At 41.6% G+C, this 25,906-nt stretch overlaps 2 protein-coding genes across 3 annotated transcripts in view; one reads left to right on the top strand and one right to left on the bottom strand.

Moving 5' to 3' along the window:
* LOC134627572 (protein TANC1-like) overlaps positions 1-14,619 on the top strand; it is a 42,025-nt gene extending 27,406 nt beyond the window's left edge. Inside the window, exons 11-26 of the mRNA XM_063473790.1 lie at positions 1,347-1,547; positions 1,705-1,808; positions 2,576-2,684; positions 3,020-3,142; positions 3,268-3,504; positions 3,797-4,006; positions 4,216-4,297; positions 6,296-6,429; positions 6,522-6,645; positions 6,740-6,915; positions 7,323-7,452; positions 9,769-9,798; positions 9,890-9,981; positions 10,064-10,210; positions 11,235-11,335; positions 11,464-14,619. Of these exons, the coding sequence (XP_063329860.1) occupies positions 1,347-1,547; positions 1,705-1,808; positions 2,576-2,684; positions 3,020-3,142; positions 3,268-3,504; positions 3,797-4,006; positions 4,216-4,297; positions 6,296-6,429; positions 6,522-6,645; positions 6,740-6,915; positions 7,323-7,452; positions 9,769-9,798; positions 9,890-9,981; positions 10,064-10,210; positions 11,235-11,335; positions 11,464-12,817 (3,354 nt within the window). The 3' untranslated portion in view covers positions 12,818-14,619. The remainder of the gene's footprint in view (positions 1-1,346; positions 1,548-1,704; positions 1,809-2,575; positions 2,685-3,019; positions 3,143-3,267; positions 3,505-3,796; positions 4,007-4,215; positions 4,298-6,295; positions 6,430-6,521; positions 6,646-6,739; positions 6,916-7,322; positions 7,453-9,768; positions 9,799-9,889; positions 9,982-10,063; positions 10,211-11,234; positions 11,336-11,463) is intronic.
* Positions 14,620-14,765: 146 nt separating this feature from the next.
* wdsub1 (WD repeat, sterile alpha motif and U-box domain containing 1) lies at positions 14,766-25,358 on the bottom strand. Of its 2 annotated transcripts, XM_063473766.1 has the most exons (13): positions 25,300-25,358; positions 24,157-24,568; positions 23,484-23,671; positions 22,718-22,804; positions 22,072-22,165; positions 21,410-21,443; positions 21,245-21,285; positions 17,987-18,093; positions 17,839-17,856; positions 17,364-17,390; positions 16,894-17,073; positions 15,461-15,595; positions 14,766-15,376 (listed from the first exon to the last, which is right to left on the bottom strand). In XM_063473766.1, the coding sequence occupies exons 2-13, from the start codon at positions 24,552-24,554 to the stop codon at positions 15,225-15,227; spliced, it is 1,461 nt and encodes a 486-aa protein (XP_063329836.1). In that variant the 5' UTR covers positions 24,555-24,568; positions 25,300-25,358; the 3' UTR covers positions 14,766-15,224. The 2 variants fall into 2 exon arrangements, with proteins under 2 accessions (XP_063329836.1, XP_063329846.1); XM_063473776.1 differs by lacking the exon at positions 17,839-17,856.
* Positions 25,359-25,906: the final 548 nt, after the last annotated feature.

The following is a 25,906-nucleotide window of genomic DNA, read 5'->3' as shown; positions in this document are numbered from 1 at the left end:
TTTAAAGGGCTCTAAAAAGTCTGACACTGTAGAATCAGCCAGCATCCGTCACTCCAGCTGGTGTAGTTTGTTAAATTATGCATGACAGAAAAGGTTGTGAACCACAGATGTGGAATAATGTGCGTGTCACTGAGTTATCAGTTCAATAAAGAGGTAATTTGCAATTTTTTAATCTTCCAGAGTTAAAAAGACATATTTTACCTGAAGTGCATTGTTGGAAATGTTCTCCTCCTCCACATTTGGGCGAGTTCACAGTCTAGCACTTAACAGTTATCAGTCATCCTGGTGAGCTGTCTGTCGTGAAATGGCATCTCGCTCCAGGCTGAAGTAATAATCACTCCTCATAAAATCTACACACAATTAAGGTACACGGGCAACAACATTCAGGGATGTTTTTCAGGAGGAAGAGGAAACGGTACCCGCACGCTGCTCAAATCAATAAACGTGACAGAAGGCTGAAACTTCATAAAAAGTGCCAAAAATAGCTCTCGGTGACTGAAGTAAAATGACATTTTATTGTTACATAATCATCGGTGTAAAGTCAGGCAACGGATGACTTAGAAATGCAATTACACAAAGATTGGATGATGCCAAAAAAAGGAAGCATAAATGTGAGGTAAGGATGTGTAGGCCAAGGTAGCCCATATGGAAAAGAAATAGTAAAAACTTATATGATTTACTCATGAAAGTGGCCACTTTCTCATTACTTTCATATATTGTTTTAGTAAGTATCCAAAACATACAAGTTTCATTATATAATTTTTCAAGGGATCTTATATCTGTTTTCACTCTTTTATGCTTTTCATACAAGTTTCACACAAGACAGATACAAACTTTATAAGATTTATATATATCTTTTCCATATGGGACTGGACGGCAACAGTTATACACAGAAACAACTGGAGTGCCCGATGAATCTAATAACAACAATAATAATAATAATAATAAGCTCTTGAAATACACTGTACTTTTAGCTTATTTTACCTTTGACTCACACTTACATGTGTTTTCACCATCATGATGTTGCGTGCAATCCTCCGACCGGCTTATTAATAGGTGCAAGATGGCATCGAATCCAGTACTGCGAAATTACAGAAGCTGTCATGCTGACTAGCTTTGCAGAAGATGTTTATGTTGGTCCTGATAATGTGATTAATATTTACCATAAACCCACCACACAAACATCCAAAGCACATCAAAGCGCTACCTGCCAGCTACATTTTGCCGAACAGTGTTGACGCAGTGTTAGCGGATTATATATTTTTAAATTGTTTATTGTTTCATTATTTTAATGTAAAGTAAAGAAAATCCACTGCAAATTATTAACAGCATGTGCTGTCTGTTAGGTGTACCTGCTGATGTGTCGTGTGAGCTTTCCGGATAAAGAGCTCTTTGAACGGGTGCTTCCGGTGCTAAATGTGGCACTGGCGTCTCTGCACCCACTGGCTGATGAGCAAATGTTCAGAGCACTGAACGCAGGCAGTGTCAAGGGGGAGCTGGAGTGGAAGGACTTCCAGCAGAGATTAGACAGCCTGGCTGGGTTCATGGTAAGATTCTTGATATGGTGGCGTGACGGCGTCCGTAATGAGTCAAACTTTTGTCTGGTTTGAATAATGTGTGAATAAAATCCAGTGACATATAAGAAGAACTGGTTGGACGCTAAGGGAATCGTTTAAGAAATGTAACTATCACTTGTGTTCGTAGGTGAGACGCAGAGACGGCACACGGATGCTGTGTCATCCCTCCTTTAGAGAGTGGTTGGTTTGGCGAGCTGATGGAGAAAGCAGCGACTTTCTCTGTGACCCCAGGTGAGCCTAAAAAGGTCGTGCAGCAGAGGATTCTTAAGATTCATATATAACAAAATCAGTTTAAAATTTAAAAAATTCAGCTCATTAAACAAATGTTATTATTAGACAACCTGAGTAAATACAAAATGCAGTTTTTAAATTATGATTTTATTAAGTGGAAAAAAAACTATCCAAACCCACCTGACCATATGTGAAAAAGTAATTTTCCCTCTTGTTAAATCATGGATTAACTGTAATTACCCACATTTTGTAGAAAACTAAATTAAATTTTACTAGCCACACCCAGGCCTGATTACCGGAAGACCTGTTGAGTCAAGAAATCACTTAAATAGAACCTGTATGACAAAGCGAAGCAGGCTAAAAGATCTCAAAAAGCAACAAGTTCATGCCACAATCTCACAAAACAGCTGAGAAACAAAATCCCCGATCTCTTATCAGTCTGGAAACGGGTTACAAAGTCGTTCTAAGGCTTTGGGACTCCAGTGAACCACAGTGAGAGCCATTATCCACAAATGGAGAAAAATTGGAACAGTGCTGAATTTAAAATCATTAAAAAATTGCATTTTGTATTTCCTTGGGTTATTTTTGCTAATAAATAATAATAATAATAATAATAAAATTTGTTTGATGATCTGAAACATGTAAGTTTGATAAATATGCAAAAAATAACAAATCAGGAAGGGGCAAATGCTTTCTCACGGCACCGTAGATTTATTTGATTAGAACTTTTGGTAATGTATCCTGTTTCTTATTTGTAAATCGCACAGGAGCGGCCACGCTCTCCTGGCATTCATGTTCTCCAGACAGGAGGGAAAGCTCAACAGGCAGCAGACTATGGAACTGGGGCACCACATCCTCAAGGCTCACATATTCAAGGTAATAGGAAATGTGATACTATGTATATAACTTGTTAAGTAGGTTTATGAGCGTAACTGATGATTCCAAAAGCTTCACATAAACAAGGTCCCATACTTTACTGTGTTTAGCTGCATGGAAACACATGAGTAAGAGTGAACCCAGGTTCCTACAGTCACCCACGCACATTAGCACTACTCATAAACATAAACATCAACAGTGAATATTGAACTGTTTTATGTGTGTGAGCTGCACTCTGCTGCGTTATCCCGAGGGGCGATTCGAATTTTCCATCAGAAAAAAGTTTTTAACTCTCTGCATCTCTCTGCCTGCGCCTCTGTCACACACACTTACAGGGTCTGAGTAAGAAGACAGGTGTGTCCTCCAGCGTTCTGCAGGCCATGTGGGTAAACTGCAGCACCGACAGTTTGTCTGCTGCACTGGCCTCCCTGCGAAACCTATATACACCTAATATCAAGGTGACACACTGCAGTGCTCTATATTTAAATGTTCTCTTTAATTCAAACATATATATATATATATATATATATAAAAATATATTTTAATACAAACTTATAACTCGGAACTTCTTTTTATTTTGCAGGTGAGTCGTCTGTTAATGCTCGGTGGCGCTAGCGTGACCTGGTGTACGGAGGTGATAGGACATGCTCCCATCCTGGCTGTGCATGCCCACCTGGGTCATGTAGAGATGGTCGCTCTGCTGCTTGAAATGGGCGCTCCTGTAGATGGTACCACCGACAGCGGCATGACGCCCCTGTGTCTGGCTGCCGCCGCGGGACACGCCGACATCGTCAGCCTGCTCTGCAAGAAAGGGAGCAAGGTCAGTGTCACTTCTGTGCCGAGATGAAGACGGACAACTGTGGGCTGGGAGGGCGTAACGGGCATAATTACCGTGAATAAATCAGATTTTAATCTGTGACAGAACACTCTGCCTCTCAGTATCTCTACATCACTGATGTCCGGAACCGCTCCAGTTTTACATTCACCACAGCTCCGGGATCTATTCTAGGAGAAGGATGACACACAGTATATTGGGCTGATCTAGGCCAGCGTATTACAGGCACTGGCCAGGGTCAGTGTTTTAAGTCCTTCTGCGTATCCCTCTGCGCCAGGTGAGCCATGCTGATAAGAGCGGCCAGTGCGCGCTGGTCCACGCCGGGCTGAAGGGCCATGTAGAAATCATCAACATCCTGCTGGGCCAGGATTGGGGAGAGGAGATTCCCACTGACCCACAGCAGCACCACAGCGGTGAGACTGTGACTGGAAAAACACAGGCGGCACAGCAGGCAGCTACAGCGGCAGCCGGCGTGGGGCACACACAGGTATGTATCAGATCAAGGTCCCAATGACAGAAACATTTTTAAAATTGCTGAAATTCGTCTCTATGTGGAACGTGGTGCCTGTCCTTGGCTGATGCAGAGGATTCATTAGATGTGGTTTGTTATTTTCTGTTCAAGGTCTGCGGGTGCTTTGCTCTGTTTTGTGTGCAGCAAGCCAGCAATAGAAGACTGTAAATTGTGTTTTCCTGCAGGTGGTGAAAAGCTTGCTGGACTTGAAAGATGAACAGCTGGCGGTGCAGATGGACGCTCACGACTCACTCTGGGGAGAAACGGGTGCATTTCTGCTACCACTCAGATAAATTTAGCTTTCTCACCTCTTTCTGTCAATCACTGTGGTTCTAGAGTCATGCTCAAGGGCTTCGGGGTTGCATTTCATGCACATTTCAGCTCTGTGCAGGGGACACACAATAAACTTACCTGTACGTCAGGGGGGCTGCAGGAGCTCATCGTAACAATATCCATTAGCTGCTTTTAGTAGTATGATTAATTTTTTTTAAGATGCTCTGGTTGATATCAAAAAGCGGATTTGATTGTAAATCATATTTGTTTTTTGGCATAAATGGAGCATCACATTTATCGTCAGATTATCTTATGTCCAGTCGTATTCGTAAAATCTAAAAGCAGCTGCTATTCAATTGTAATACTTTTACCTCTGTCATGGATGTGATAGTGCAGCTTGCAGAATTCTGTTAAGTCCATTTCCTGAAAGCATGTCAGACACACGGCCTGTTTCTGTGCCTACAGCACCATTATGCTATAATTCTATTACACAGTCCCCTGCAGGACTGAAGCAGCAAAATAAGGAAGCACAAAGTACCCTTGTGAACATTCACCTTTGTGTGTGTGCACTGCTCTGGCTTTGTTTTATGTTTAGTGTTGGGATGATCAGATTAGAGTCCATTAGCAAAGGCAAAGTGGTCATTCGAGGTACATGTTAAAGTCTAATTATTGAACCAAGGATTTCCACTTGTTTGGGGAGTGAGTGATGCATATCACATTTTTCAAATCTTCTTTTTAAAGGGGACCCCCTATTCTACTTTCAAACTTTAACATTTTAGAAAAAAAACACTAAAACTTTATTTATCTTTGATGTGGGTGCAGTGGTCAGCACTGCCACTTTGCAGCAGGAAGGCTGTGGGTTAGAACTGGCCTTGGCGTGTGACAAAACCCCAACAATCATGAGCGAGTACTTTAGCGACCATGGGAAGGATAAACTCCCTTTTAACAGTAAGAAACCTCCAGTAGATCTAGTCTCCTCCAGCTTCCTCCCACAGCCCAAAATATGCTTAATGGACTAATTGGTGGTTCTGAATTAGCCATAGATATGGATGAGTGAGTGTGTGGTTGTCTGTCTCTCTGTGCTGGCACTGTGACCGACCACCAAAAATGCAAGATAGGCTTCAAGCCCCACACAAGAAAATGGATGGATCCAAATAAAGCTGTGTGTCTGAGAGTATCATATTAGGGATATCCCTGCTCCCCCAGTTAAATCATAGATAGCCTAGGTAGGCAAAAACTGAATCCTGAGCTTTCAGCCCATAACTTAAAATCTTTGCCATGTTTAACACGAGCATCCACCATTGTAACAGTGCAGAAAATAAAGCAAATCTTAATAGGTCCCCTTTAAGAAGAATATTTTCACCTGTTCACTTTAGTTTGTATTGAAAACAGCAGTTCCACTGATCCCGCTGCTCCATTGTGCAGCTCCACAAATTCGTCTTAAACAAAGGCAGCTGCACAGCGAGGGGGTTTGTTGTTTTTTTTCTTTGACTCATATGGCAATAACTCCTCCTTAAACACAGTGTTATATAATAGATTTGTCCACTGAAGCATGTGGACACATTAAACAGAATGTCATTTATCAAGGGTACTTGGAGAATATACCAGTACAGCATCAATACCGTGCCTCCGTCCCCAGCAGCTCAATTAGCTGAGGGACTGAGGGAAAAAATGGTCAGTGCCCACAGTTTGTCAGAATAACACTGGCTGATTAGGGTGGGGTGCAGATTGTTTGGTGTGTAAGTCATCATTAGAAATAACTGTATGGTGCTTGCTTTATTTTTTTTTATTATATTGTGTAACAGAAAGCGTGTTTCTCAGATATCTACATTTAAAAGCAGAAAAGTGTTAGAATCATACAGATTATGGAAATAACAGGCCTCTTTTTTTGTCTCCTTTCTGTTTCTCACTTCGGCTTCTACTTCTCTCCTAAATGTGTCAATTACATATTCTTCTCTTCGCCTCCTCATCTCTATGCCGACCCTCTGTCAGTGCTCAGTGCAGCAGCAGGGAGAGGGAGGCTCGAGATGTGCGCGTTCCTCCTGGAGCGGGGGGCAGGGCTCGAGGAAGCGAACCGCAGAGGAATGGTCCCTCTGCTTAGTGCTACCAAACATGGACACACACAGGTGAGGAGGTTCTTCTCCTTACCAGTTCTGTCTTCTATTTTTTCAATTTTTAAAATTATTTATTTTTTGGATAACTCCCCTCACTTTCCCAGGTTGCCGAGCTGCTACTGAAGCAAGGTGCAGACATCAACGCCACTGATAAGCAGGGACGCTCTGCGCTGATACTGGCCACCTCTGAGGGCCACGCAAGCACGGTTGAACTCCTGCTGTCAAAGGGTGAGAGTAAGCACCTTTCACAGTGAGATCCAAGTTTGTTTGAAGTGTATATATATGAACTGGAGAGCAATACTTTTATTGTTTGTGGTCCCAGGTGCTTCTCTGTCCTCTGCTGATCAGGAGGGGCTGACTGCACTTAGCTGGGCCTGCATGAAGGGCCAGAAAGGTGCAGTGCAGGTTCTGGTGGAGGCAGGAGCTGACCTGAACCATCCAGACAGACAGGGGCGGACTCCGCTTGACCTAGCTGCCCTTAACGGGGATGCAGATACAGTGGGTTTAATGCTTATTGACAATATTCTACAAAACATGCAATTAAAAGATGATTAGCAACACACAACACATAATTGTAATAAATTGTAGATAAATGTCACAATTACTATAATAACCATAACAATCTTCATGCGGCGCTCTGCACAGGACCTCAGATTTCCACAACAGTTCATGCAGTCAGCCTTCAATCCAAGCATTTTGGCTTTGATTTGTTCCGCTGATGAGCAGGAGAGTAATCAAAGACTTTAATAATCAACAGTTTTCCAAAGTCAGCAGCAGAGAGCTCGTCTGCTAATTTAGTGAGGCTTACTGCTCATAATCAATGAGACTATTTAAAAATCAGCATTTCATCGCTGAAGTAATTAATTTAAATATAAATATGTTTATATTTTTCAATGAATGTTCAGGTGCATTGCCTGGTGGAAAATGGAGCGGTGCTGGAGAGAGCTGACAACAGTTCCAGAGTTTCGGATAGAGCCACTGGCTGCCAGAACCCGGCGCTGGTGGCATCGCTGCTTAAGAAGGGATCCAAAATGGGTATGAACCTTTTTTTTGTTTAAACTTTAGCAGGCCTGCAGTAAAGGCCACATCTTAAAAAAAAAAAAAAAAGGTTTTGAAACTTGTAGGTTTATCTGAGTGCAGTGGTTTACAAATTCACTTAAAGAGCAAATTATCCCTGGTTTGATTTCAGGAGGAGACACAAAGAAATGTTTAATAACTGTACAAAGTAAATGGTGTGCAAAATATAATTTTCAAGCTCATATGCAGCCCTGCATTATACGCAGATTTATTATATGAAAAGTAAAGCTGCACAAGTATTCCTTAAACTACACAAAGGTGATCATGTGATAGAAATTTGTGGAAAAAAACAATTTTAACTTATTATTTAATTAGTTAGTTAAAATCCTAGTAGTAAGTAGTTTGCTGCTTTAGAGATTATATATTCAAATATATTTAAAGAACCTGAATCTAAATTAAATTTGCACATTTGAATTGATGCTTTTCAGAATCATGACTTGATATTATTGTATTATTATTATTGATTTGTTGATGCATATATCTCTTTATTGTTGCAGCTGGTGGTAGTTTAATTACTTATATGTCGCTCACTAGTTTAAACTGTAACAATGCAATTACTTTGCAAAATAATAAGCAAGTAAAGCTTAGTATGGAGTAAAAAAAACATAATGATTGGACTCAAAATGTAGTGGATTAAAGCAGTATAGCATAGAAATATTTCAATATAGTACAAGTACAGTAAACCTGAGTAAAATCATAAACAATCATATTTCAGGGGGACTGGTGCAATCCCCTGCTCCCCCTCTAGAAACGCCTCTGGTCCTGACCCCTTGTAAACAAGGGAGCAGCTGAAAGTAGCTTTATAGAGTAGTTGGAAAAAAGGAAGAAATCTCTTGAATTTAAAACTTGGTAGAACCTCCTTTAGCAGGAACAACCTCCACCAGGGGATTCCTGCAGGGATTTATGATAAACCAAACCAGGCTATATTTTCCAAGAAGAGCAGACTTAAGCGTTTATAATTAACCACATTTTGCTTGCCTTTATTTTGAGGGAGCGATTTAATCGCAGAGGTTCACTTACCTAGTATAGTCTATACTGTAAATGTTTTGCACTGTGTGCAATGAAAACACGAAAAGCACAACTTTATATGTGTTTGCTTTGTTAGGAGCAAGGCAGTGAAGATGCATAGGTACCCATAGCGTTCCAGACTTTACCCATTCATCATCGTCTTTCTCTTCTCCTGTCACTGAAGTCTGCCACACTGATTGATTACAGGCTCCTGATTCAGTTTCACGTCTGCGTCTCAAGCAGTCTTACACCTCTGAAGGGTCAAAATTGAAAGAGTTTTGAACCAAAACAGAAAGTGGGGTTATCTGAGTAACGGCTTCAAACACAAGTTGTTTCTTTTTCCTGTGGGATTAACCTTGCAGTCATGTCTTTAGACTGTGACCCACACAGGTCACAGTCTAAAGGCATGGAGGAAATACCCAAACCTCACACCTAAAAGGTCAACACCGACCAGGCCTTCTTGCTGCCATGAAACTAAAGAATAAAATACATTTTCCTGCGTCTTTGAGGCATAAGCAATCAGGCAAAAAAAAAAAAAACTAAAAGAAATTTAATAAGCACAAACAAATGTTGCGTTACTGTAATAAGAAGAGCATTTGGAGTAGAGCGAATATTGCACGATCATCAGGATCCCTTAAATCAGTTCAATTTAGTTTATGTCTGAACCACATTTGTCTCAAGGCAATGTGGTGTGCCCTGACTTATTTCTTTTTAGAGAAGAGCTACTTCATTCAAAAGGAAATTATTTATCAGTCCCACACATTATGAAAAAAATGTGAGATTTCCTTCCAAACAGTTATGAATGAAGTATTCGAGAACCAAAAAGGCTGTGATAAGACACAAACACCCGACAGGATAGCAGTGGTTCAGAGGAAGAGGTAACTCCTCCTACATGGCCCTAACCTAGTCACCTAGTTGAGGTTTTTTTTTTTTTTAAAGCAACGTATGAAGACCAGGCCCCAGATCCAGTTGCCATGACAACTTTGCTCCCATCATTGCTCCTCTTCAAAACTAATTATTGTACAACAATTTTTCTTCACTAATTGCGGCACGACATCTAACATAGCATAAAGTTGAATCAACGCGTCTCAGGCTAAGCCCATCACTCAAAGTGTGCTCGTATTCGCCTTAAACCAATCAATGGCTCTTTACGGCTAGATAGATCTTTGATTACTGCCACACACGAGCAGTTTTACATCCACTTGTCTAACTCCCTTCTCACCTCTCTCTCTCCATCCCTGGTTGCTCCCCGTTATCAAACAAAAGGCTACAGAACGGCTCCACATGATCGATCAGGTACCCGACATATGTGACATATTTAACATCCAAAGAACAAGAGATAAGGTGAGGCAGGATAATACAAAAAGTTTTTGTACCCCTCCATCAGGTCATGCTACGTGGGCTATGGCTTCCTCCAAACCAGACATTCTCCTCATCCTGCTGCAGAAGCTGATGGAGGAAGGGAACTTACTTTACAAGGTGCGGTATGGCGAATGTTACATGTGGTGGGAAAACGATTAGTTGTCAGTAACCCCCTTTGAGTTTTTCTTATCTTTCACAGAAGGGACGTATGAAAGAAGCAGGCCAGCGTTATCAGTATGCCCTGAGGAAACTACCACGTGAGGGGCAAGGAGAGGAGCTGAAAGGCTTGAAAGACCTGCGAGTCTCCCTCTATCTAAACCTTTCACGGTGCCGCAGGAAAACCAACGTAAGACTCACAGCTGTACCAAACCACTTCTGCACTATTTAACATCTGCAGGTTTATTGGACACCTAGGGAATGTCAGTTAGGGCGGGCGAGGCAAGATACACGGTTTCCCAAGATGTATTATTTATCCGTATCAACATAAAAAGAACATGTCTCCGCTGGTATAGTGCAATGTAAAGATATAGCTGCTTTTCAGATCTAATTTCAGGCCTCCCTGGTAAACAGAATGTACTTGTAAGACCTGGAAGCAGGTGGTGACATAATGAATAACTGTGTGCCGTTAGTGCGGAGATAGATGTGTGTGTGGCCCGCAGCCAGGGCTGGAACCCACCCTGGTGATGACAGACGTCCTAACAGACTGTGTAAAAATGCCATCCTTAGGGTCAGTGTGGCCGATGAATAATGGAGCAGATAATGTGATGTGATAAGGTCACTCTCTCTGGCAGGCTGAGTCCACTCTCTTTCCTTCTCCGTGGCTCTGCAGGGGGTTTATTTACAGTGGCCGCACTAACGCGCTGGCTAAAATCCACATATTACAGCTGAACGCAGGCAGTAGGGGCCAGCAGGGAGACTACATGATACCGTCATTAAACATTCAACAGCGACGCTCACAATCTCACATTCAAGGCTGTCGTTTTGACCTCACTCTGAAGGACAGAATCACAGTGTGTTGGTGTCATTAAATATTCACCTGAGAGTGATGATGGGAGCAGTAAAAACCAGCAGGAAAGGCAAGCCGCTCTCCTTCTGCTCCTGGTCAATAAAAATGATTGCAGCGCGAGTTCTGTTTCATTAAACAGGCTTTGATCCTCAGCTCCATATAATGAAGCGGCAAACAAACAGTATTGTTCTTTTTTTATTACTGGAATGGCCTCAAATTATTTCTGCAGAGCCGACACTCTCCAGGCTAGGCACTTAGAAACGCAGCTGATCATACAGTGGGGTTTATTTGTTGCTGCACGTCACAGCGTCACATTTAATTTGAAATACAAACAGCGCGTGTCACTAAATGCATTTTTCTGCAGGATTTTGGCATAGCTGAGGAGTTTGCAACAAAAGCCCTGGAACTGAAACCAAGGTCTTATGAAGCCTTTTACGCCAGAGCCCGGGCCAAGAGGAGTAGCAGGTACAACAATATTCAAGTATACTTCGAGCCGAATCCTTTTGCTTAGAGGAAATTCTTGCGAGAAAAGGACCGCGTCCTCTCTGTATTTTTAAAAAGTTCCTTTTGTTCGTTTTCTCGGTCCTCCCCAGGCAGTTTGCTGCAGCGCTGGCAGATCTCCACGAAGCAGCACGACTCTGCCCGTCCAACCGGGAGATCCGACGCCTGCTGGCACGAGTAGAGGAGGAATGTAAGCATCATCAGAAGCTTTCCAGCAACAACTCGGCACAGGGTTACAACAGGGACCCTCACACCCACCATCATCAAGCCACAGAGGAGGAAACGGACGTCTTTTCACAGGGAAGTCTGGAAAGGCACATCCCAGCAGAGCAGGCCGATGCGGAGAAGGAAGAAGAAAAGGAAGATGGCGAGGAGGTGAGCCTGCAGTGTGGGAAAAGTCCTGAATTTTGGCCTCTGAATCCATACGCTCCGAACAGGACTCTCCCCGGAGCTGTGGCCTTTGGATTAGGAGATCAGTCGCCGAGCTTTCATCAAGAGGAATATGTACAGAACCAGCTGTTTGTGGACATGCCCGAGCCAGTTCCTGCTGTTAACAGGCAACTCCAGAGCCAGGGCAGCAGGACTCATCACCAGTGCCACTCCCTCCAGTCAGGGAGCAGAATTGGGGGCAGGCCTCTGTCTCTGTGCGGTCCTTCTAGTCCTTTGCCAGGTAGACACATCTCCACCTCTCTGAGGCCTGCACCTGTTATGGGTATCGACATCAGCCCTGGATCCTGTGAACACTCTGGGCTCAGTCCTACTGAGCACTATCACCCTATGTCCCCCAACAGCTCCTCCCCACCTGGACCTCTGCAGATGTACCAGCCGCGCTCCTCCAGCTTCTCCAGGGGCTCTGACAGGCTCTCTACCCACTCTGTGGCTCTGGATGGCCTGGCGCTCGCTTTAGGTGCTGGTATGGAGGTTAGGCGGGAGGGTGGTGGAGCAGGAACAACAGGCTCAAGGGGCTCCAGCTCCAGTCAGGCCTCCAGTGGGAACCTGTCAGATGGGGGCAGGCAGCAGGCACCAGATGCCCCGTGCCCCATCAAGAGCAGCGGTAGCTTCAAGACAAAACCTGAGTTAAAGCCCCGGCCCTTTATGGGGGTCATGGACAAAGCGGTGCGAGTCAGCCAGCAGGCCTCTGGCCTGAGCCGGCAGGGAGGAGGGGTGGAGAGCTTCAGCATGTCCGTGATGGAGTTCCAAGGGCTGAACAATGAGTTCAAACACGCATCATTCCAGGAGCAGCACTCTGTGAGCCACAGCAACAGCCAGCAGCAGGGCCGTGAGTTTGGAGACCGGCTGCACCAGCGAGAGGGCAGAGGTACCACATCCTCCCAGCTACGCTTCCCCGAGGGGAGGCACAGACAGGCGAGCCTGACGAGAGACAACCCAGCTCTGCACATGGCTCCCATAAAGCCCAAACGCTCTTTTATAGAATCCAACGTCTGAGCGTAGTTTCTCAAAGCACAGGAGCAGGCTGGTTTTTTTCAACAAGCTATGTCCCACACTAGGTAGCAAGGGAGACGGGCGTGAGAGCGGCTCCCTTCCCTGAGCCTGTTTTGTAGATTTATGCTGCTGCACTGCATTTACAATCTAGAACCAGTGTTCAACTCAGGCTACTACGCTTTTGCTTACATGTATACAGCTAGTGTATTCAAGAAGACCAGACATACCTTAAGTAGGGATTTAAAATTTAAAAAAAGAGTAGTCTATTGTCTCAACTTTTAATTCATAATATCAAATATAGAAAACTGAGAAAGCTTTGTGCACGAATATACGAAACCTCACGCTGTTTGTTGCAGGATATGACCATTTCTATTGTGAAGTGTCTTTTAAAAAACATTTATATTTGTACGGTGTACACTATATTTGCAGATTATCTATTTCCCTGTAAGTGGTTATCTGTTAGCATTACAGGCTTCAGAACGGATTACTTCGTGTACCCGAGATCCTTTTTCTTGGTGCATTTGACTAGAAAAACAAACAAAAAAAAGGCACTGTACATGACATTGTTGGACAGCTTCTTGTCATAATCTTACAAGTGACTGCTTCAGTATTCACAGTAAATGTTATTTATTTTTGCATAGCAGAGAAAATATTCATATGAAGTGTTTATTGGTTTATTCAGACTTGAGAAAGAGCTTTTACAGAATGTGGGATAAAGAGAGAAAACAGAAACTTAAGACTTAATATATGTTCATAGTTGTCATATACACTTTTCAGAGTCATACTATGGATTACAGAATATTACCACATTAATATTGTGGTATAATAAAATATTCATGGATGACTACATTTCTACAGCTCATTCTTTCATTTTACTCTATAAAATGTTGCTTAAAGCTTCCGGGTGTGCGGGTGGGAGAAAGGCCTTTCACAGTACCTTTCACATAACTCGCCTAAATTGACATTAAAACGAGCCTTTGAAGTAAACTTCGTTGTTTAAAACTGTGGATGTTGTGTTTTCATATAAACCAAGAATGAGGGAACATTTTTGCTTCATAAACTGCAGCGACTGATGCTGTTAAAAGAAGAGGGAAGCATGCCCCAACTTTACCTTTTCCAAGCATCAAAGTTTAAAGACATGCTATCATCATATGGTTTTAATGATTTGAAATTGTTCTGAAATGATAAAAAGCATCCTTTTTTGGAAAAGGGTTGTAATAAACATCGATATAAAACACGGACTATCTTTCTCCAGTCTGGACTTGAGCATTTCGGGTCTCACCATCTTGACTTTTCTGAACCACAATTTCTCGTGTGAGGAGTGGAAATGAGTTAGAAACTGCCAAATACCACACAAATGAGCATCATCTTGTATTCAGCAAGACTTTAAACTAGTGACTGAGTTTATAAAGTCATCAGGAAGATGTTTACTGAGCCCATAAACGAAGAGAGCAGAAGGATAGATTTCTAACAGGCTTCTTATGAATTTCGCTTCTTTGTGCAACCAGAGCAGTCGCCCCCTGCTGGCTAATAGAAAGAATGCAGGTGAAAGGCACTTCCACATTGGCGTCGCTGTTCCAACACAGCAGCTATGTTCATCTTTCACATACAGCCTAAGGTAATCAACAAGGTTACAGCAATCTAAATAAAATACACTGTAGATTCTTCTGATCTAAAGTTAGTGCAAATAGTGTTTTTCACCTTCAATTACACTCATCAGGAGACTCTCTAATCTCAAAGGTCTTATTAATGCCAGCCCTGCATCCTTTTACTTCCCTTCACCTTGTTTATCTGTGTTAACAAGATCTTTGTTTGTATATATATATATATATATATATATATATATATATATATATATATATATATATATATATATATATATATATATATATATATATATATATATATATATATATATATATATATATATATATATATATATATAATGCTAATCAGTTTCACATAATAACAAAATAGTCACCTATTTGTAAAGTGAGGTTAGGGGAATCATTAAAAGCAATGCAGGCAAATAGTTTTCCCCATTCTTCACTGATCAAAAATCAAAGCAGGGATTTCACAGGAAGGACCAAATATAATCCTAAATATGAGGAAACTGAAAACATAATCCAGCCTAAAAGTGACATATTTGCTGCAGCTAAAGCTAGTTGAATTTGAGTGAATAGCTAAGTGCATTCTTCAAAACTCTGGATGCTCATGCTGGTCTTTTTCCCCCTCTGTGTGATAGCAGGCAGCTGATTGTTGATTCGGGTTGGTCGTTTAAAATCTGGGTAACTATCAGGCACACCTTTTCCTGAAACCGTGCTGTGGGCATTTATCTGAGCACTGCGTTCTGCTTCTCTACACTTCAGTGAAAAATCATTAGCACGCCAGCTCAGAGATCCACAGATGTCTAGTGGCTGGTCTTCCAGCGACCAATAGCCATCTTCAGGGTGTGGTTAGGGGTGAGCAGAGTCGTCAGCAAGGGGAGGTTGGTCATGGGGCTGGAGCGGTTTTTGGTACTAATCCAGCTCTCAATGGCCTCTTTTTCATACGAGTAGCCATCTGTTTGGGGTGGAAAAAACTGTGTAAACAACACAAACAAGCACAAAGTAATGATGAAGCACACGATCAATGATCTCAGCTCACCGGCAGCAATAACTGGCTCCTTCATCAGTTCTCTGGTGATTGGACACAGGAACTCATCGGGAATGCCTAAACACACTGAATCACTCTTCAGCTCCTCCACCTTCCTCAGGAGTTTACTGCGCAGGCCGACTGACTCTACAGACACACATCAGCCACAGAACAGAGGCGCATAAAGACTCGGTGTGCAGTGATTCAAAGAAAGAAAGAAAGAAAAAAGGAAAAGGAAAATAGCTGAGCATCAAGTGGAACAAGCTGAACTGACCCAAACACTGACAATAATATCAACACGATGAAGCCTCTGAGCATTTGTTATTCGTGTCTTTAGCACTTTGCGCTCTCGGGTGACAAATGTGAGCGTGGGTGAGGGTGGTGGGACCAGACCATGTCTGCTGTCTGTCCAATTCAAAGATAAATGCTCAGCAGCTACCCGGGGGCCAATTTTACTTTGAAAAAAAAATAAAATAAAATAATCACGCAGAAATTATAGTTCACAAATAAACGATCTCATAAACAATGCCTTAACTGCAAATGAACACAAAAGACTTTAAACATTGTGTGCTTTCCTCTCAAAGAGGCATTGATTTCACTCTCAGCTTTGAAAAACGCGTCAGGGCGCTCCGTCTCTGTCTCTCTCTGTCATTGTAGCAGATAAAACAGACTACTACTCTAACACTCTTCTCCAAGTTAGTTCTGGTTACAAGCAAGGTGGGATTCACGCAGCGTTACTAAAAACAGAACAATGTGAACGCGAGCTGCCACGGCGAGGAGTGATTGACAGCGACTGTGGGATGAAAATGACGGCACGGCAATGCAACAAACATTTGCTGACAACTACGTGACGAACACAGGCCTAGCTGGTAGACTGACATCGACAACATAACGCTCCGACTTTGCCGAGCGGTTTCACTTGATGGTGAAAGGGGGGAGGAAAAAAAACAAAAGCGTCTGATCAACTAAAAATAATACATTCAGACAGACTTGGAAATAACCAATAGGGCTTAGGTATAAATCCACTTTATACCTTATGGGGAATTCTGTTTTGATGATTGGGTTATGTAACTGATGAAGCGCTCCAGATTAAACGTCCAAACCGCTAAGGTCCCTAAAGCTTAGTGGTTTCCCAGTGCAGCCTAATATTACATAATCTTGCTGAGTAAACCCCCCACCCCACCCCCCTCCCCATCAGCACCCATTCCTTCACCCTTACTTTGATTTAATATGCCATCTTTTATCCATGTAAATAGGTGCAAAAATCCTAATCCGCACGCGGCCGTGCTCATTCTCACAAGAGACCCGGCGTGTAATGCTCATAAGACTGGGCTTTTATCCTTCTGTTCTGGACAAAAAGGAAAGCATTAGGACTGTGGGAAAAGGAGGGAGTGGGGAAGCGGCGCCGCTCTCGCTGAGCAGCGTGTGATGCTCGTCTTCCTCACCGACGTGCAGCTCTGACGCCAGTGTTTCCTTGGTGAGGCTGAGCAGCTCTGTCCCATCTATGTTATTGGCCTTAAATCTGTCCACCAATCCCTCGAGGCCTTCCTCCAGCAGCCACTCTGACACATCATCCTCCGACCAATCGCTGACCAGCAGCTTCGATCGGCCTCCCGAGGCTCTCCCTGAGAGGGTGAGTCAAAGCACGACGGTCAGTCCTAGACAGCTTTTGAAAAATGGACACATATTCTCCATGCAAGGTGAACCTGGAGTCCGGCTGACTGCTTATTGATCGTGAGGCTGTGGCTGTTACAGCGATATAAATAAATGTTTGAAAGATTAATGTGAAACCAAACGTGAATAGTATGATTAGGACAAAAACAATCGCAGGCTTTCGTGCACATTTTGTCTCAGGACTGGAGTATTTTTGTATAGAATATCTGCAACACATAATACAGTAAAGCTGTCTTCTCACCTTTGATTGAAGTCTGAGCAGATTCTTCTGCAAGACAAACAAAAGAAAGAAAAAGAACCGTAAACATGAGAAATGCAATGAAATCTTTGGGCCAACTGCAAACATGTGAGAGTGGCGAGTGATCAAGGAAACGAGGGCGACCGTGAAACCAACATCTGTGCCCTTCCCTAGGAGACGAAGCTGTTTTAATATGTAAAATCTTAACACACACAAAAAAAAGAGCCAATGATGCTCTCGAGCTGAAACACCGTTATTAAAGGTTATACTGATTCGTACTCAACAGAGAATATATAGGTTATAAGGTCTTTAAAAAATCCTCTGTTTTTCAGAGCTGGCAAAAAAGGAGCAATAAAAGCTGGCCTGTTACTGCTGAGTGTTGCTTGCTGTTGTACTCAGTCTGCTGTTGTTGTTGTTAAAGTGACATAAAAAATGTGTCCAAACAAGAAAAAACAAAAAAGATAGAAAGAAAACCAACCAGGCAACAGCTTCCCGCCTTTCCGTTGGACGGGGAGGTGCAGTAAGGAAGAAAGACAAAAACAGATTACAGGAACATTTTTGCAACTCATCAAAACATAGATGTGACTCTTCTAAAGTGATGCATGTGGGTTTTTTTCCCTCCCTACCGTTTCCACTGCAACCATCCTCCAGCCTCCAGATGTTTACGGTCTTATCCATAGATCCTGTTGCAATAAGCGATGAGGTCGGAGAGAAGGCGCACGCTGTCACGTACCTGCAGCAGAGGATAACCACCTGAATGTTGCTTCTATTAACAATACAGGTATAATTTCTCTATATGATAATAATAACAGACTGACAGAGAAAGATGTTCAAACAGATTTACCAGGCAAACAGCTTATGCATGATTCACCGACAACAATTATGCCAATAACACAATCACATCGATGTCAATGGGCGGGATGACATTTTCAACATCAATGCAATCATTTCCAAGAATCATACACGAACGTAATGATTACCTTGGATTTCAAATTACTCCAGCAGCTTGATAATTTTTTTATTTTCTACTACTTTTTTTAATTAAATTACACATACACATACTACTATGCATTAATAATTCTGAAGGAAATTCACAAAGTTTTACCTTATTTTACAGTACATGTAAAAAGAAAAATGAAAAATAAGATGTTGAGTGAACCTTTGTTATACAAGCACACAAACAGAGTCTATTAAAATCAGTAATTCAGAAGTCAAAGTGGAAAGAACCACATCTCAGTCCTGCTAAGCAGCTCGATGACTTAAAGGGAATCTTTGATGCCAGTTTCCAACTGCATGTTTGTTTGTTTTTAATACCTGGACTTGCCTAGAGTAGCTTTGCATGATTCACAGTTCAGAATAATCCCGATTAATCTTACACTGGGGCTTGGTGCACTGTCTGAAACAAACCGTTTTAGCTCCTTTTCTTTCACTTTAAGGAAACTTTCTTCTGAATGTCTGCTTGGGGGAGGAGCTTGATAAGAGATCAGAGATAAGAGAAAGGGGGGTTGTGTACTTGTTGGGGTTTCTTTTCTTTACTTTACAATATAAAGCACCTTGGTGACTGTTGTTGTGATTTGGCCCTCTAATAAGGAAAATTAACTGAATTGAAGACATGAGCACATTCATGCTCTCTGACCTCATGCAAAAGCAAAGAGTAGGAAAAAGAAACCTCTCTGAAATTGAGTGATTAGGCTGAAGCCTAGTTTGAGCTGACAGGGATTACTTGGACACATCCTCGCCTCATTATCTGGAACTTTGACTCTTTAATATGAGCATCGACTATTCTAACAGGAAATAAGACAAAGCATAATAGGTCTGCTTGAAGCTTTAAAACTGCAGTTGCTTCCTAGATGGCCAAAAGTTTTTTTAATTCTGGCTTGATGCTACATATGTCACAGTGATAAAAATGCTCTCCATCAGGACCAATTCAGTGAAGGCTTACCATGCTGAAAGCTGCACTGAGCATCTCAATAAGGATTAAAATCAAATTCTCAGCGGATTCAGTAAAGTCAAGGCAGCGTTAATGAGTCCAATCTCTCTCGAACCTAAGCTGGATTGCTGAGAAATGATGATCCACAAAAGCTAGCTGGCTTCACACAAATATCTCTACGATTAAAAGAGCTAAAATAGAGGCACGCACTAACCCGGCCTAAGAGACTCTCACAACGTTGTATCATCAGTTTGTCTAACTCAAAGCAGTTTCCTGAAGACATTTTGTCAAGTAATGAAAAAACTTCTTCCCCATTTATCCACTTTTCCTCAACTTGCCGCTTGCTTCCTCTTCAGTTAGTGATTTTCCAAAACGACTTTCATTCGCCCCGCTGAAAGGAGTCTGCTGCCTTTCAGACACAGGTGGCTGGATGGACGTATAAATAGCATGCAAGTGTGATCGTTCAGCTGTGGTTTTTGCGTGGGTGGGAGGGACAGAGTGAGAGTAGTCTTACCTTTTTCTAAAAAAAAAACCCCACAAGTTTAGGGACAACAATGCAACACAACCCGTTTTAATCATGTAGATCACATCATGGGCGGAGTTTCAGCTGTCGCTTTCCCCACAAACATGGGACTTAATGAGTTTTGAATTTTGTGTATTATTTTATACAGACGTGTTGTTCACCAGCAGGGGCGGAGCAGGGTGGTGGCCACGGGCAGACTTGACACCTGGTTGTGCACCAGTTAGGGGGCAAAAACATACTGGAAGAGATTTAGATCCAGTACCTACTATTTCTAGTAGAATATTCTTGCAGAACCCTAGCTACGCCTAACCCTGTTTTAGTGAAAAAAAGAAAAGAAGTCAATAGTTTTTGATGTGCGTTATCTACTGATGGCCAACAGTCACATATTCTGATTAGAGATTAGAGTCAGAATACTTGTCAACAATGATGACTTGGAGCCCAAACACCTGTTAAAGATGTAGATTTGGTAATAATTTAAAGGTTACATGAAAATATTATTATGAATCTGGCTGTCTCTACATAACTGACTGCCACGGAGAAACCCTATAGACCTCTTTCATCGCTCAGCCACACTAGAGTAAAAACAAGATGGAAACCTCCATGCAACTAAAAAAGAAAAAGAAAATGTTGGTTACCTGGTGACTGCACTCAACTGTTTACTGTCTGAGACTGTTTGCAAGTAGTTGTGGCAAATGTCTGGTCATCCAGAGAATGAGTGTCCAACACCCTTAACTTCTGCTGACCACTTTTGATCATAAAGCGACTGCACAGGTGGCAGACTGACTCCAAACACTTTCGAATAAGTACAGTTTAATTCATAAAAACAACCAGATTGGCAACACGTTGCAATCAGGCTAAATCAGTCTGTGCTCATGACCACAACTCATCTGCAACAGGTCTCTCTGCAAAAACAACCACTTGGCTATTTGCCAAGTGGTTGTATTCTGGTTTTATTCCTATATAAAAGCAACATGGCTAACTGCCTATGTCATTTCCATCAGTTACATCAGCGTTCTGCAGCAACTACATCACTGTTTATGGAGAAATTTACGAATTTCTGCAAGGAGAAATTAAAATCAAGAGCTCAGGTCTGTATAAAACAACAGCGAGTAATATAGACAAAATCAATAGTGCAAAAATGATCACAGTAACTTCAATTATTTTATCATTAGCTTTAACTTTAGCTATTTTAAATATTCAAAATCTTATATTGTGGCCAATTTTGTACGCTGTAATTTCTAGTTTTATCAGACATATCAATTTAAGAATACAGAAAGACAGAATCAAATCACGAACTAAACAGAAAAGAATTCTGCGTGGCAAGTTGGGAGAAAATTTCAGTATCGTCTTTGTGGAACAAAGTCGTGCTTACACTCAGTGTGAAAATCCAGCAAACAAAGCCTCACCACGTCAGTGAAAATCAATGTTTACCTTTCGTGCTGTTTCAGCCTGTAAAGCAAAACTGCATTCTCCTGCAGACAATGTGAGCAAAAAACAAAACATGAGCTCTCTGTATTCAATCCAGACGGATATATTTTAAAATACAATTTAAGCTAATGCCGCTTGGTAAATCAGAATAAGAGGAGAAGTGCTTACAGCATCATAAATTGTGACTGTTTTGTCCACAGAGCTGAAAGACATAAAAATATGAAATTTAAAAAAAAGAAAAAGAAAAATGATTACAACCACCTAAAAAACATTTGTATTGCTTAACTGTAAAATGCAGCACAGTAGGCTGGACTCAAATTTGTGTTCACCCATTGAGAAATAGAGCAATCTATGTCTCCCTCTAGTGTTTGCTCCGAAGTACTGCACTGTTATATTTGTGCAGAGGTGGCCTACTTACACATGCAGGAAAACAATCTATATTTCAAAGCAGACTCTTGATCTCAAATAGATCAAGACACGGATGCTGAGGTATTTCAGATCAAGCGAGGGGTGTCAAATATAGATTTAGCTTGAAACTGTGAGGGAATCAGGCTGGCTAGAAATCGTGTAAATGTGCTGCATGTTTTCGCCTATCAAATACAATTTGAGTACAGTTTATATAGCAGCTACCCTCACAGTGTACCAGATTTAATTAATCTCATTATTTTGAGAGAGTGGTGCATTAGGCCAACTCCAAAATCATAAAATAAGTCCTCGAAATCATTTAATATGCAATAATTTCCCAAAGTAAAGAAGAGCAAGTATTATTAATTTAATTATTAAACACAATTAGACAGCAGATGCTTTGAAAAGTAAAGTTAAGCTCTTACCCAGACACAAGTAGCTGCCCATCTGAGGAGTACGCACAGGAAAGGACGGGAGCTGATTGGCCAGTTAACGTGTGCAGGAGCTTCATCTTATACGCTGCAGAAGATAAATCACATTTGTACAAAGATCAAAATACACAGCAGGCTGGACTGTTTTCAGTTTAAGGATTAGATGGTAACATCCAGAAATAAAGGTGGAAAGAGTCTCTTTAAGGTAAAAAAGAAAGAAAGGTGGGGGAGTGAAGTACAAACAGTTAATCTGCAGTTAATTTTAATAACAGCATAAAAAAAACCTGGTAGCTCGTTTGGACTTGCAGCACCAGTGATTTAAAAAATCGTTGTGCCTCTGGGAAATACTACACATCAGACTCTGAACTATTGTGAGTGCACACTGAGAGGCTACAGTTTCACCACAGTGCAGACTTCAATGGGTCACATGACAACATGATAGTCAAATTCTGCTTTAAATGGTATTACTGTGACAGCTGTTTAGCATCCATGGAGTCTGGCATGTAGGAACAGAGGACGTGATGACAAATCCAGGTTTGCAATGTTAGCTGATATGCAAAGAGGTCGTAAAAAATAACAACAGAAAGGGATCAAATGAGAGAAGATATACGGAGAGAGGGAGAGCCGCACACCACTCTACCTCCAGAGCTCAACTTGTTTATGGCCCATATCTTCAGCAGGCTGTCCTGTCCACAAGACGCCACGCGAAACTGCACAACTTGACCGCCTGAAAGACAAAAACAAAAACAATAAAATGGAAAGAGAGTCTCAGTCTCTCACAAAGAAAATTACTAATAAACAATCAGTCCAAGTCCAAACAGAGCAGCTGTCTACTGATCACACCACCGATGGCATTTTAATCAAACAGCATTGCAGTAATTTGACCTTGTGTACTTTCTTGTGACTCTTCTACAAGGGATAATTGATGTGAGCCGTTGGAAAAAGACTGTTTTTGGATCTTTTGTTTTAACTAAAGCTTCTGGATTTCGAAGTTAGAGGCCTAAATGAGGACCCAACCTAACACTTGTTTGTATTTACTGTGCCGTTCTTTAACTGACCTTCAGCAAATATTTTGGCCCAAACTGGCTTTAACCTGAAAAGATGCCTGACGTCTGCATGTTTTATGTAAAACCTAATTGGTGGACTAGTGAAAGGTTGAGATCACTAAAAAAAAAATGTTATCTGCATTTTATTTAGTGATTTATTTATTTATTTGTGATCAATAAAATGGTTGTGTCACATCTATTATCGGTGTCTCTTTATTCACATAAAAAATTTAAATCTGAAGAATCCAGTTTGATTTGAAAAAATACTAAATATGCAGGAATTGTATGTGTCCAATGTGTAAGGGCCTTTATTCCCAGAGGCTGCTGTAAAACACCCTGATGCACAGCAACAGTTCTCACCGCTGAGGATGCTCGGAGCGAAGGTACAGCAGGAGACGCCCAGGTCGTGGGCATTCTTCTCTGTGTGGAGCTGGTTCATGCACAGGTCCCACAAACGCAGGTCTCCGTATGTGGAGCCAGTCATAAACATCTGACTGCAGGGGCTGAAGGAGCAGGCTACCATTGTTGTGTCATTCACTGCCCCGGTCCTTCACAACCACAACCGACAGCAGCTGCATGAGCAATTTATTTTTCACTTCAGGGCTATTATCATTGTTCCCATTTATTAACACATGAAAACTGATAGTGACAGGAGGCCAGTGCAAACACTGGTGCAGACTCCTGTTTACATTTATATTCCACCTCATTTTTGTCATTATAATAAAAACTACAGACCTGTATAATGTTGAGAAGTCTTAATGTTAAGAACATCTTTAAATTTACCATCAGCTGATAACACAATAGCTTATAATAAACAACAATTATTTTAATTCTCAACTAATCTTCCATGTAATCTTGCTATCAAAAGTCAGAAAATTGTGGAAATGCTTGTCACGAATTTTTTTTGTGTGACATTTAAAGTCACACTGCAAGATAGAGGCTTCCTAGAATTTAAGAAACTCCAGACAGGGAAAGTTCCCTTGTTTTCCCCTTAAATAATTTAGCTTCAGAGATACTCGGTTAACAATTTTACCTTCGCAGCTGTCTGGAGGGAAAATCCCAAAGAGCCAAAGTGCCATCAGATGCACCAGAAACCAAGTGGAGAGAGTCAGGAGAGAAAGCGCAGATCCTGACAGGGCTGCGGCCAGGATGCTCCAGCACAGCCTCGATCTCACCCGAGACCATAGACCAGATCACCGTGGTCGCATCTGTGGAGCACGAAGCCAGGAACTGACCACAGGCGCTGAAGCAGCAGCAGTGGACACTGTAGCCGTGACCCGTCAGCGGCGAAAAAGGCAGCTCGGAGAAATCACGGGCGTCGTATATCCTGAGGGTTTTGTCCCCAGAACATGTGGCTAACAGCTTGGCCGAGTAGGCGCACCAGTTGACATCGTCTTGATGGTGTTGTAAAGTGCAGATAAGGGACGTCATCTGGAGAGCTGGACCTGAAGATGTCACAGATGGATTAAGAAAATAAAAAGCATAATTTTTTTTAAAAAAAGTGTATTTAAATCCAAAACCACGGGATAAACAAACACATATCAGACCAGTTTTGATCAGTTTCATCTTTAAATTTGACAACCCTTTTCCACCCATCAGTACTTAAACAACTAGAGAATTAACAGATTATTTCACAATTATAAAATGCAACGTTGGCCTTTTTTTTTTTTTACACTTTTTTAAAAATGTAAAATACTGAAAAACTCCATTTTACATTTAGTTCCCAATCCGATGGCTTTACACATCCCATTATTATTTTATTTGAAGTTGGGCTCAATTTACTTACATTTTTGTTTCATTAAAATTGACAACAAAAAAACGACAACAGGAAAAATGTGTATACTTCTGCAAAGCAAAGTAACATCCTCTGTCATGTGGACAGCCAAGTTCTTGTTCCTATCTCACTTTTTACAACACAGCTGGATACACACTGAAAGTTTAAACCACCTGAACCCGTTTTCTAGCATCATCTGTAAAGCTAGCAGGATGCTGCTGATGCTGTAGTGACTGTAAGATCCGAGCTAACTGCGCTTCAGAGCCGTAAAAACAGCGTCAAACTTCATGTCAAAAATCAAACATTAGTCAGCCAGTCTGTGGCCAAAACTGCCTAACAAGCAAACCCAGGCTACAAATGTTAAGAAATCTGGTTGTAATGTAACGTGTAACGTCTCCTCACCTTTCCCAGTCGAGATGTCTCTTCTCTTCGGAGTTGTTTACTTCCTCGTCAATCACCTGACCATGACGTAATGCGGCCGCGTCACCCTTTACTGTATCGTAACTTTGTAGACAGGACTCTAATAATTAAAGGCCTAAAGCTTGCTTCGCAGTCTTTAACGAACAGCCGTATATTAAATGTTTTATTAAAAATAAATAAATAAATAAATAAATAAATAAATAATAATGATAATAATAATAAAATATCACAAATATAAAAAAAAATAGGAAGCAAAGTTTCCAATCTCACACAATGTACTTTAAATGAATCCAGGTTTGAATCTATCTATCTATCTATCTATCTATCTATCTACTTTTTTTTTTTTTTTTTTACAAAAGAAAAGCACATATGCAGTACCCAGCGGTGGTGACTTTGATATATGATGTGAGAAGAGTGACGCTTGTTAGTGTGCATATACAGCGGAGCTCGTGTTACTTCATTCCATTCAAGGATATCTCTTTGGCTTGATAAACTCTTGGCGTGCTTTTGCAGTACGCTTTCTGTCATTATCCATTTGCACCGGGGAAGCGCTGTCTGAACAGTTTTGCAGCATTTGGCTGAATCTGAG

This window comes from Pelmatolapia mariae, linkage group LG1 (assembly GCF_036321145.2).
Source record: "Pelmatolapia mariae isolate MD_Pm_ZW linkage group LG1, Pm_UMD_F_2, whole genome shotgun sequence".
NCBI lineage: Eukaryota > Metazoa > Chordata > Actinopteri > Cichliformes > Cichlidae > Pelmatolapia > Pelmatolapia mariae.
This window is presented reverse-complemented; position numbering and strand designations above follow the sequence as displayed.

Bases quoted from the DNA above. Each gene is read 5' to 3' on its own strand.
- wdsub1 (XM_063473766.1), bottom strand. From the start codon at position 24,554: ATGACGTCCCTTATCTGCACTTTACAACACCATCAAGACGATGTCAAC. The intron at 23,672-24,156 runs GTAAAATTGTTA...GTGGTTGTGAAG, and splicing joins CCCTCCAGACAGCTGCGAAG to GACCGGGGCAGTGAATGACA. The intron at 15,377-15,460 runs GTGAGCTGAGAT...CACCCCAAACAG, and splicing joins GGAGCCAGTTATTGCTGCCG to ATGGCTACTCGTATGAAAAA.